General features: G+C 32.1%; 1 protein-coding gene and 1 long non-coding RNA gene across 2 annotated transcripts; both read left to right on the forward strand.

Annotated features, from left to right (window-relative positions):
• Window positions 1–979: 979 nt before the first annotated feature.
• On the forward strand, window positions 980–1,980 carry LOC135621942 (jacalin-related lectin 3-like). Its single transcript, XM_065123574.1, has 3 exons — window positions 980–1,081; window positions 1,226–1,444; window positions 1,571–1,980. Exons 1-3 carry the CDS (start codon window positions 1,079–1,081, stop codon window positions 1,814–1,816), a joined length of 468 nt encoding a protein of 155 aa, XP_064979646.1. The 5' UTR covers window positions 980–1,078; the 3' UTR covers window positions 1,817–1,980.
• Window positions 1,981–7,782: 5,802 nt separating this feature from the next.
• LOC135622194 (uncharacterized) lies at window positions 7,783–8,710 on the forward strand. Its single transcript, XR_010491003.1, has 3 exons — window positions 7,783–7,847; window positions 7,978–8,196; window positions 8,323–8,710. It is a non-coding gene; the product is annotated as an uncharacterized LOC135622194 (long non-coding RNA).
• The last annotated feature ends 3,597 nt before the right edge of the window (window positions 8,711–12,307 follow it).

Raw genomic sequence — 12,307 nt, forward strand, 5'->3', positions numbered from 1 at the left:
TGTTGTTCTCATACTGTTGTTGCGATATTTAATAAGATACAAAAAAATATAAACTAAAATCTTGATTCAAATATAGTAAAACTATTGGCATAATCATGTATCTCCATCGGATCAGCAACAATTGGTTTAAATTCAACTTCTATTACTACTGGAAACTTAAAATTTTCAACAGTAAGTCTGTTAAAAAAGTATGAAATAATGGATTCATTGTTTTTAGATACAAGATAGATATACTAATGTGTGGTGAATGGGAATGGATCATCTAAAATGTCAAATTTCAATAGTTTGGCTTGGAGTCTGTTAAAAAAGTATGAAATAATAGATTCATTATTTACAGATACAAGATAGATATACTAATGTGTGGTGAATGGAAATGGATCATCTACAATGTCAAATTTCACCAGTTTGGCTTGGAAGATTAAGCCCACAGTATTGCTATTATGGTATTTTAATTAAATATGACCGAAGCACATTGGTCTACGAGACAAACATAAATTCATAATGAAAGACTAGAAGAGTATTATTCGTAAAAGTTCTTTAATCAAAATAAAATAGTAAAATACTCCCGGGAGTCTTCTGATCAGCATGCAGTGGAAAATGATCAGCCCTATTTGTTTTGTCCAGTTTGAATTCAAAGGTAAGAAGGCGGTGTTAAGATATCGCACAGTCATGTTTGAACCGAAAAGGAAGGAAAGAAAAAAAAGAAAAGAGAGACTGCTTGATGTTAATACACGTAGAAGATAGGATCATTCGTATAAAGATTTAATGCAAACCATTCGTATTATAAATCCATTCGTATTATAAACGAAGATGAGCATGGAGTGATAATATTTCTACCGACTTTGGATTGAGATTGACTACTTGGAAGTCATATTTTAAGTAATCCAACCTATAATTGGTCAATATGAATCCAATGCTTTAAGTAATACAAGTTCCATTCATACATAAATATTGGACAACTTGATGCACCTTTCGGTTCTATAAATACCCCCCCATCCATCCTCTCTCCCCCCATCGAGTCGACTGTGTTTGCATATCATCCGGTGTGAGAGGAGTTCCTTCATTCATAAGCTCGCTGATGGTGAGAGAGACGCTATATAGATACTCTGCCTCCACCGAAAGAATATAGCTTTGCTTCCTTTAGATGGAGGCCTATCTATTATGTAGTACTGCAGTTTCTATTCTACTCTATGTGGTTTGTGATGGATGATGCATGGTGGTGCAGGCTTCAAACCATATCAAGACGGCCGCGCATGCCAGAGGGGGCGTCCGCAAATGTCCATGCGACAACGAGTCTCGTTGGGCCATGGAACCTGCAGACAAAATCACTGGCATCAGCATTGGCGCTGCTTCATGCGTAAACTCCATTAAGATAACCTTCGACATCGACGGAACCACTCGTGTAACTCCCAGATATGGAGGCCCCGGCGGTGAACTATTCCAGGCATGCCTCTCCGACCTCCATCCATCCATCCATGCATCTATTATTTTGCCTTCCCCTCCCTCCTACTAATACTTGCTATCAAATATATAAATCGCTAAATGTATCATTGCTCTAATTGCCTTGCAGTTTACTCTCAAGCAAGATGAATACCTCACCTCCGTTTCTGGGTATGTCAAATACGACTGTTCTGAATTTCCATGCGTCTCTCAGCTCACGTTTACCACCAATCTTGGAAAGACATACGGTCCATATGGAGGTGGGGGTGGAACCTTTTTTGAAGTCAACGTAGAATATGACGAGATTAAGGGCTTCTTCGGACAAGCAACTACAGAGTATCTCACTGCATTTGGAGTCTACGTGATGCTGGCTTAGCCAACCCTTGTGGAGGGTGTTGACTATCTATCTCTATCTCTGTGTGCCATGATGAATAAGGATGCCAATGTCTGTTACTGGCATCTATGTTTGAGTTGGGTGTGTGTTTGAGTAGTGTGAAACAAAGTCTATCTTATTAATGCTATGATGTGTCTCATTGGTGACGTCTGTGACTTTTCAACACATTGTTGGCCCATTCGGTAATAATAAGTCGAACTTACCATGCTCACTTCAAAGTCATCCTACTATAAATTCACTAGCTTACATGCTGTAACATCTCCATAGTCGTACCTTAATTGAGCAATATCATAAACACTCAATTGAAGTCGCCATGAGATTGTCACAAAAGTAAATTTGATAAATCAAGTTTGATAGGATTAATGAAGTTTATAATAAAAAGAGTCCCTCCCATCAATATCATATCTTAAGAAATCATATCATAATAAAACAAATATTATTTAAAAATAATTTTATTAATTAGATTCTAAATCTTTGAAAAAATATTTTACACAAGCACATAAATTTTATAAAATAGGTAAATAAGTCTAATAAACATAATAATACCACATTAAGTCTAATTGCTAATGTGAGTCATACCGATCGTTTGTCATAAATTTAATACTTTCTTCTATATACCATAACGCTATTAGTCCTTCCTATTATAGTAAAACATGTCTCTTATAATTTATCTATTTATCAAAATCCTATTAGCACATTCAATCATAATATGTACATACATGAATATAAATAAGATAGCAGAAATAAATAATTTTAATTACATAAATAAAAAGATCAATTATAATATCTACTTAAACATATATCACCATATCTTTTATGGGTTATTCAAAAACCCAATCATAATAATATATTCTTTACAACTGCTTTAGACTATAAGTTTTAAGTGAATGAATTAGAAATCAATTATAATATAACTCATGTTTTTAATTGATATTAATTATTTCTAAACTCTTTTCTTTAACCACCAAGTATTTTTTACCATAATGCATAGAATTGCTAGAGTACTTGCTATTCTTATATAAAAAACTACTATGATATGTCACAAATTATCTTCAATGACTTGACAATTAAGTCTGATCATATCAAGTCCTGAGATAAAATTTTACAATCATAAAGTTTGATTAGTAACCTCAAAGCATACCATAAAATCAGCTTTTATTATTAAAAATATAATAATATATTACTTAATAATAAAATATAAAGTGGACTTCTTATTATAGAGGTAATTTATAAAATCAACATTTGAAAATACTATTATTCCAAGCTAATCTATTTTCATATATGTGAGCATATAATCCTTCGTCTCTTCTATATATCATATTATTTTCTTTGTAACAGATAACTCTAATATATATTCAGTATTCTGACTACAAAATTGATATATGGTTTGATACAAGCTTGAGCATAATAGAATTTCAATTGCGCATACATAATAAATATTTTTCTTTATCAGATTTTTTAATGTTATTTTAAAAACACTTGGTTTGATCAAAATTTTTAATCTAATCATTTGTTGAATAAAGTTGTATATTAAATCACACTATGACTAGATTAATAGATATTTTTTAAGATAACCTAGCAATCCTTAATATCTATCACTAAATATCTCAATACTAATTACGTAGGATGCCTCATTCATATCAATTATCTTAAAATTCATTGTGAAATTTTTTTTTGGTTTGATACAATGAACCATGATCCCTATTAGTAAGAAAAATATTATCTACATATAGACCAATATAATAAATTAGCTCCTACTAATTATCATATCTAAATATTGATCAATAGTATTTTTTAAAATTTGAATAAAGTAATAGTATAAAAAAACTTTATACATGATTATGTAGAAGTTTGTTTAATATCATAATGGATTTTCTAAATTTGCATACCAAATTTTATTTTTTTTAATTTTCTATACGAATCGTTTAAGTTATCTATATAAATCTAGATTTTCATAAAAAAAAATTATTTTTACATTCAAATAATGTAACTCAAATCATAATAAGCTACTAATGTCATGACAATTCTTAACAAGTTTATTTAAAAAACTAAAGAAAATATCTCATTTTGATCAATGCTTTCCTTATGAGTAAAAATTTTGACCAAATATCTGATTTTTATATCATTCGTTATTACTCTTTGAGTCATGTTTATATAATAGACTCTTTTATAGTTATTAGGTAATTCGATGAGTTCTCATTTACTATTCTGGTTTATTGATTTCAACTCTTTTTTTCTTCACTATATCAATTTTCAAAATCACTATTTTTCATCACTTATGAAAATAATGAAATATCCATTTGATTAATATGTCATAATATGATTCCTATAGATATACCACATAATAATAAAAAAATAACAGATCTTTTTTTCTTTTGAGATATTCTCAAAACTATCTATTGTGTTTATTCTATAAGATCATTAGCGACGATACCAACATCATGTGGAAATTCATCAATGTTATTTTATTATTCAATCTCTTCAATTCTTTAAGTGATTTGAGGAATAACATTCTCTTGAAAATAATAAAATAGTACTATCATATGAATATCAAAAATTAAATTATAAGATTTTCACTTTTACTATAAAATATGATGAGATTAAAAGCTTCTTTAGTCATCCAACTACTGAATATCCCAATGCTTTTGGAGTTTACGTGATGCTGGCTTAGCCAACCCTTGTAGAGGGTGTTTAATTTCTATCTCTATGTGTGCCACTCTTGCTGGGTGTTTAATATCTATCTCTTTGTGTGCCATGATGAATAAGGATGAAACTATTTGTTATTGGCATCTATGTTTAAGTTGGGTGTTTGTTTGAGTTGTGTGAAATAAAATCTATTTTCAATTATATGCCACTACTAATAATATGACGTGTCTCTTTGTTAACATTTGTGACTTTCAAACACACCGTGGGTCTATCCGGTAATAATAACAAGTCGAACTCGATGTATCAATTAAAAACAATAAAGAAATACTTGTACTTCACTAACTTATATGATATAACATCGTCATAGTCATACCTTAATAGAGAAATATCGTAGATACTCAATTGAAGTCATGATGACATCATCATAAAAGTAAATTCGATAAATAATGTTGGACATGATTATTTAAAGTCATAACAAGCCTTTTATAATTAACAAATTCTTCTAAGTGGATGACCATTACAAGGAGGGTAGATATATACATTTATATACTCTTTAAAAGAGATCGAAATTGTGAAAAGAAGCATAGCATCATAAATTTCAAGTGCTAATATGGTATAAATTATAGCATATAAATATACGATCATAAAAATTATAATTTTACTATTTATTTTCTCTCATCCATTTTTGAAGTCAAAATCTAAACTACATTATATTTGTTATGGACCGTAGCCTTGAACAAAACTATCATATTTTGCGCTAAATTTGAGATACATGTAGGTGTGTCACTCACTTGAGAAAACCTTATATTTGTATCAAGCCAAATGTCATGATGTTAATAGATTGATTCGATGCTTTTATTTTTATCGTTTTATTGTATTGTATACATCATTTTAGGCTTAAGATGAAACTACTAATATTTGAATATATTGTCATTCAAAATAAAAATCCGATAGTCATGATGAAATTTCAAATAATGAATTTGGATGGGCTCTCAAGTCATATTTGAAAAGAGGAGGAGCATAAATAATTATAATAACAATAAATTATTATTATTATTATTGTTATTATTATTAACCCAATAAATAATGTTAGTTTGGCTTGGAAGATCAAAGTCATACTTTTTGCGTGTCTTTTAATTAAAATATGACCAAATGAAGCCAATAGTCGTGCATACTTCGACATAATTGAAAGGCTAGAATATGATTTCTGATATGTTATGTGATATGAGATGCATACATGCCAATCTGTATATTATGGATTCTAATCTTGGTGCATTCAATATGTCCCATGTTGGTTATATAGAGAGGATAATCGAGTTGGTGTACATGGGTGGAAGGATCGACTAAAGAACGATCGTGAAGTTTTAAATAATGACTTTGATGTTATATTAATTTACTGACCCCCAAGTAGGAGAAGTATTGAATTCTTTCAAACACTTAAATGGTCACTATGAAAGTTTGAATGTTTTTTTAAGATTAAGATGTCATCTATATATGAATGTATCCATCGAATATCTACTCAATTTAAATTAAATATTGACTATTAATTTTTTTTAAAATTAATTATAGATTATTCTGGTCTCTAGACCTAAAAAATTTATATTAGAATCCCTATAATTATAAAAGTAAAATATTTAGATCCATTTACCCTAACGTCATCGATCTTACCGATGAAAACATAAAAACAATAGGTAAAAATATATAAAAAAAAAAATTTCTTTGTTGTTCTCATACTATTGTTGCGATATTTAAGAAGATACAAAAAATATATATAAACTAAAATATTGATTTAAATATAGCAAAACTATTAGTATAATCATGTGTCTCCTTGTACATGTATAGAATTGGTAATAATTGATTTAAATTTAACTTCCATTACTCAGAAACTTGAACTTTCCAACGGTCAAATTTGAAGGATACATTATTTTCATATACAAGATCGATGTAATAGTGTGGTGGATGGGAATGGATCATCTACAACGTCCCTCGGAAGATTAAGTTCATAGTATCGCTCTGTTGGTCTTTTAATTATTCTTCTATGAAATTTTAAATAATGACTTTTATGTCATATTAATTATTCTAGAAGAGTATTATTCTTCTATGAAGTTTTAAATAATGACTTTGATGTCATATTACGAAAGTTTGAATGGTTTTTAGATTAAGATGTCATCCACACAGAAGTATTTATCGAATATTCAATCGATTTAAATTAAATATTCACTATCAATTTTTTTAGACTAATTATAGTTTATTCTCTATAGTTATACCTTATTATCCTGGTCTCTAGACCTGAAAATTTAAATTGAAATATTTATAATTATGAAAGTAAAACATCTAGGTCCATTAATCCTAACGTCAATGATTTTACGGATAGAAATATAAAAATAATAGGTAAAAATATTTTAAAAAAATTATTTTTTTGTTATTCTCATTCCATTGTTGTGATATTTAAGAAGATAAAAAAATATAAATTAAAATCATGATTCAAATATAGCAAAACTATTGACATAATCAAGTATCTCCATGGACATGTATAGGATTGGTAACAATTGGTTTAAATTTAACTTACATTACTAGAACTTTCCAAAATAAGTCTATTGCAGAATTATGAACAATGGTATGATCGTTTGAAGGAGTCATTATTTTCAGATACAAGATAAATATACTAATGTGGTGATGTCAAATTTCACTAGTTTGGCTTGGAAGATTAAGCCCACAGTATTTCTATTATGGTATTTTAATTAAATATGACCGAAGCACATTGGTCTACGAGACAAACATAAATTCATAATGAAAGACTAGAAGAGTATTATTCGTAAAAGTTCTTTAATCAAAATAAAATAGTAAAATACTCCCGGGAGTCTTCTGATCGGCATGCAGTGGAAAATGATCAGCCCTATTTGTTTTGTCCAGTTTGAATTCAAAGGTAAGAAGGCGGTGTTAAGATATCGCACAGTCATGTTTGAACCGAAAAGGAAGAAAAGAAAAAGAAGAAAAGAGAGACTGCTTGATGTTAATACACGTAGAAGATAGGATCATTCGTATAAAGATTTAATCCAAGCCATTCGTATTATAAATGAAGATAAGCATGGAGTGATAATATTTCTACCGACTTTGGATTGAGATTGACTACTTGGAAGTCATATTTTAAGTAATCCAACCTATAAATGGTCAATATGAATCCAATGCTTTAAGTAATACAAGTTCCATTCATACATAAATATTGGACAACTTGATGCACCTTTCGGTTCTATAAATACCCCCCCATCCATCCTCTCTCCCCCCATCGAGTCGACTGTGTTTGCATATCATCCGGTGTGAGAGGAGTTCCTTCATTCATAAGCTCGCTGATGGTGAGAGAGACGCTGTATAGATACTCTGCCTCCACCGAAAGAATATAGCTTTGCTTCCTTTAGATGGAGGCCTATCTATTATGTAGTACTGCAGTTTCTATTCTACTCTATGTGGTTTGTGATGGATGATGCATGGTGGTGCAGGCTTCAAACCATATCAAGACGGCCGCGCATGCCCGAGGGGGCGTCCGCAAATGTCCATGCGACAACGAGTCTCGTTAGGCCATGGAACCTGCAGACAAAATCACTGGCATCAGCATTGGCGCTGCTTCATGCGTAAACTCCATTAAGATAACCTTCGACATCGACGGAACCACTCGCGTAACTCCCAGATATGGAGGCCCCGGCGGTGAACTATTCCAGGCATGCCTCTCCGACCTCCATCCATCCATCCATGCATCTATTATTTTGCCTTCCCCTCCCTCCTACTAATACCTGCTATCAAATATATAAATCGCTAAATGTATCATCGCTCTAATTGCCTTGCAGTTTACTCTCATGCAAGATGAATACCTCACCTCCGTTTCTGGGTATGTCAAATACGACTGTTCTGAATTTCCATGCGTCTCTCAGCTCACGTTTACCACCAATCTTGGAAAGACATACGGTCCATATGGAGGTGGGGGTGGAACCTTTTTTGAAGTCAACGTAGAATATGACGAGATTAAGGGTTTCTTCGGACAAGCAACTACAGAGTATCTCACTGAATTTGGAGTCTACGTGATGCTGGCTTAGCCAACCAATGTGTGCCATGATGAATAAGGATGCCAATGTCTGTTACTGGCATCTATGTTTGAGTTGGATGTGTGTTTGAGTAGTGTGAAATAAAGTCCTTCTTCTGTCACTACTAATAATATGACGCGTCTCATTGATAACATTTTTGACTTTTGAACGCATCGGAGGCCCATCCGACAATAATAAGTCTAACTCTACATGCCAACTTCTAATTCACCCTATTATAAACATGAAGGAAATTCTTGTGCTTCACTAACTTATATGATCCAATATCTACAAATATTTGCCATAATAGAGCAAATAGATTGTTTTGACCCCTATGCTTCCAAGCAACCAAACATGACACTTCACAGCTTGTACAATTTGTATCTTAAAAAATCATCAAAAAAACATCGATAACCATAATCTAAGAGGGACATGGACGTGCATTAACGATCCCTTGACACGACAACGGAACCTTCAATCACTCAACTAAAGCTCTAATAACTCAACCAATCCTTTTAACATGCCAATTCGTAAATCTAGTATTGCGATTTTATGCCACTCCCTCCGAGTCCACTTGATTGTTTAATCAATTGATTGTTATTATTCACGATGAAATTTCATGTCAGATTTAAATAATGATTTTGGATAGGTTCTCATGAAATTTCAAATATTGACTTTAGACAGGCTCTCAAGTCAGATTAAAGGACCATGGAGCATAACTATTATTGTTATTATTCACATCTTCTAAAACTACATGAAGATGTGAATAAGGGTGATATATTTAGTTATCAGTAATTCTAAGTTCCAAAACAAAGAAGGAGAAACAAAGTGGACTGATGTGAGATATTAATGTGGTGGATGTGATATTAATGTGGACTGATCATCGGCACAGTCAAATTTCAGCTTGGCTGGGAAGATTAAACTCATACGTTTGCTGTGATAGAAATAATAGAAGATAAAAACAATAAATACCATGATAGAAATAATAGAAGATAAAAATAATAATTGAAGAAGCTTTATTGTAGAAATGAAATAGCTTTAGCTTGAATCTATTAACATGTTCATTCTGAGGGAGGATTTCCCTAACAGAATAGAGGATTTTCCTCAACAGAATGAGAAATTTCCTCATATAGTTAGGAAAATCTTATCTTCTATCATGCCCCCGCAAGATGGTGCTCCTGACAAGGATACCAATCTTGCAATTGTTTACAAGCGAGAGGCTTCATGAGTAAGATAAGTGTAGATCGCTACTGCTGCTGTTGCGATTGCTGTTGCTGTGATGGCGCAAGCGTTCCCTTCATTCTCCTTAAGTTTGTCGAATATTGACAGATCAACGAAGACTACCGCGGTGAGGAAGATGAGGATTGACCACGGAGCCTCTTAGGAATGCAATGGCATTGGTCGCTAGCCAAAGGGTGAAGCTTCACTTTTCTCAGCGATGTTGGTCGCTGGCCGAAGGTAAGAGTGAAGCTTCACTTTTCTCAGCGATGTTGGTCGCTGGCCGAAGGTAAGAGCGAAGCTTCGTTTTTCTCAATGACGTTGGTCGTGGTTGCGATTACGATGGCTGCGACGGTAGAGAAGAAATCTACAGCAATATTGCAGTGATGCTAGTACAGCAAAGGAGGAAACTGCAACATAGGAGGAAGCTGTAGCAGAAGAGGAAGCTGTAGCAAAAGAGGAAGGAAAATAGCTACAACGAGGAAGAAAGGTGGGGCAGTGCTGATGAGCAGCACTAGAGATGTCGTAGCGCTCTGATACCATGATAGAAATAATAGAAGATAAAAACAATAAATACTATGATAGAAATAATAGAAGATAAAAACAATAATTGAAGAAGCTTTATTGTAGAAATGAAATAGCTTTAGCTTGAATCTATTAACATGTTCCTTCTCCTATTTATACAAATTAGGAGGGAGGATTTCCCTAACAGAATAGAGGATTTTTCTCAACAGAATGAGAAATTTCCTCATATAGTTAGGAAAATCTTATCTTCTATCATGCTGGTCTTACAATTGAATATGACCCGAGCCCGATGGTCTTTTAATTAAATGCATAATGAACATTTTGTTATGGAAGATTAGAATATTATTCTTACTGGTCCTTTAATAAAAATAAGAAAAAGTAAAAGGTTCCCAGGAGTCATCTTTGTTTCATTCATAATTCATTGTTTATAGTGATTTTATGAAAGATGAGAAGAAAGAAGAAGATGATCTAGTTCTTCTTATAAATTGGCATCATTATATTTTTCGGATTCAACAATGACACACCTACAACCCAGATAAAGATTTTCTGAATGACATTGACAAGTATGCATCATATATTTAATCTATCATTATTTAATTTTAATTTTAAACATTAAAATTTTTCATAGAACAGTAGAATAATCATGATTTTTATTTTTACAATGAAAACTCTATCTCATCCTAAAAATTTAAGCATTGGATTCATATTGACCATTTATAGTTAAGTCTGTTGGATTATTAAAATATGACTTCCAAGTCAATAGAAATATTATCACTCCATGCCAGTCTTCGATTAATCCAAATCTCTCTTTCTCTTATCACTGTGGTTTTCCATGGTTTTGAAGAGAGAGAACTGGAAAGAGAGAGAAGTGGGTGAGAGGCATTAATATTCTAGAACCAATGTGGATTTCATTATGAATTCAAGCTGATCAGAAGACTCCCGGGAGTCTTTTACTATTTTATTTTTATTAAAGAACTAGTGAGAATAATACTCTTCTACTCTTTCAGACCAGCAAGCAATACGATGAGCTTAATCTTCCAAGCCAAGCTTGTGAAATTTGACTTTGTAGATGATACATTCCCACATCCACAATTTTTCGACAGACTTGAATGTTGGAAAGTTCTAGATTCTAATAGTAATCTAATCAAAGTTTGAATTTAAGCCAATTGTTACATGGGACTTATAGATACATGATTATGCCAATAGTTTTCTTATATTTGAATTAATATTTTAGTCGATATTTTCTTTATCTTCGTAAATATCATTACAACAACAGTATGAGAATAACAAAGAAAAATAAAAAAATAAATTCTTTTTTTTAATTTCCTCTCTTTCTCTCTTGTAAGAAGACCTGAACAAGTTATTAGTATATGACAAAAATGGAGTTTAAGTGACAATGCCTAGAAGAATTCACCATCGAAGCCTCCAAATATAGGAGTTACATGAGTCATCCCATCCAACATGTAGTTTATGTTGATGGAATTAACACGAGGCAGTGGTGGCATTGATGCTTACGATTTAGTCGACATGTTCCGTAGACATCGAAACTCAAAGTTTTTTCGACTGCCTCATTCTAGCTGGCACCAAAAAAGTTCATGAAAAAGTATGTAATCCTTTCGACTACCCCTTCAATCTTCAATCTATCCTTAGTGACACCCATCAATTCGATAGTCCAACTACGGCTCCGTTAAAGACAAATTCTCGTACCAGTATTCTTCATCGTTCTGAAAAGGCATATGAACATTCGACTAAATTAAAAAGGACACGGACGAAGAACGTGATGCATTCACCAAAACTCACACTTGGGATCTGATAGACTTACCTTCAAGAGAATCTATAGGGGTTTGTAAATAAGATCCAATCTGATGATAGACTGTCTTGTTGCAAAGAGGTTTGTTTCCTCATGAATTTGACACTTATTATTGGAAATACAATCAATAAAATAAGAGAATGAAAATGAAATTGTAAAGGAAAAGAGAAAAGCATATTTCAGTATCACATGAAGTCTATT

Source organism: Musa acuminata, chromosome BXJ2-9 (genome assembly GCF_036884655.1).
Source record: "Musa acuminata AAA Group cultivar baxijiao chromosome BXJ2-9, Cavendish_Baxijiao_AAA, whole genome shotgun sequence".
NCBI lineage: Eukaryota > Viridiplantae > Streptophyta > Magnoliopsida > Zingiberales > Musaceae > Musa > Musa acuminata.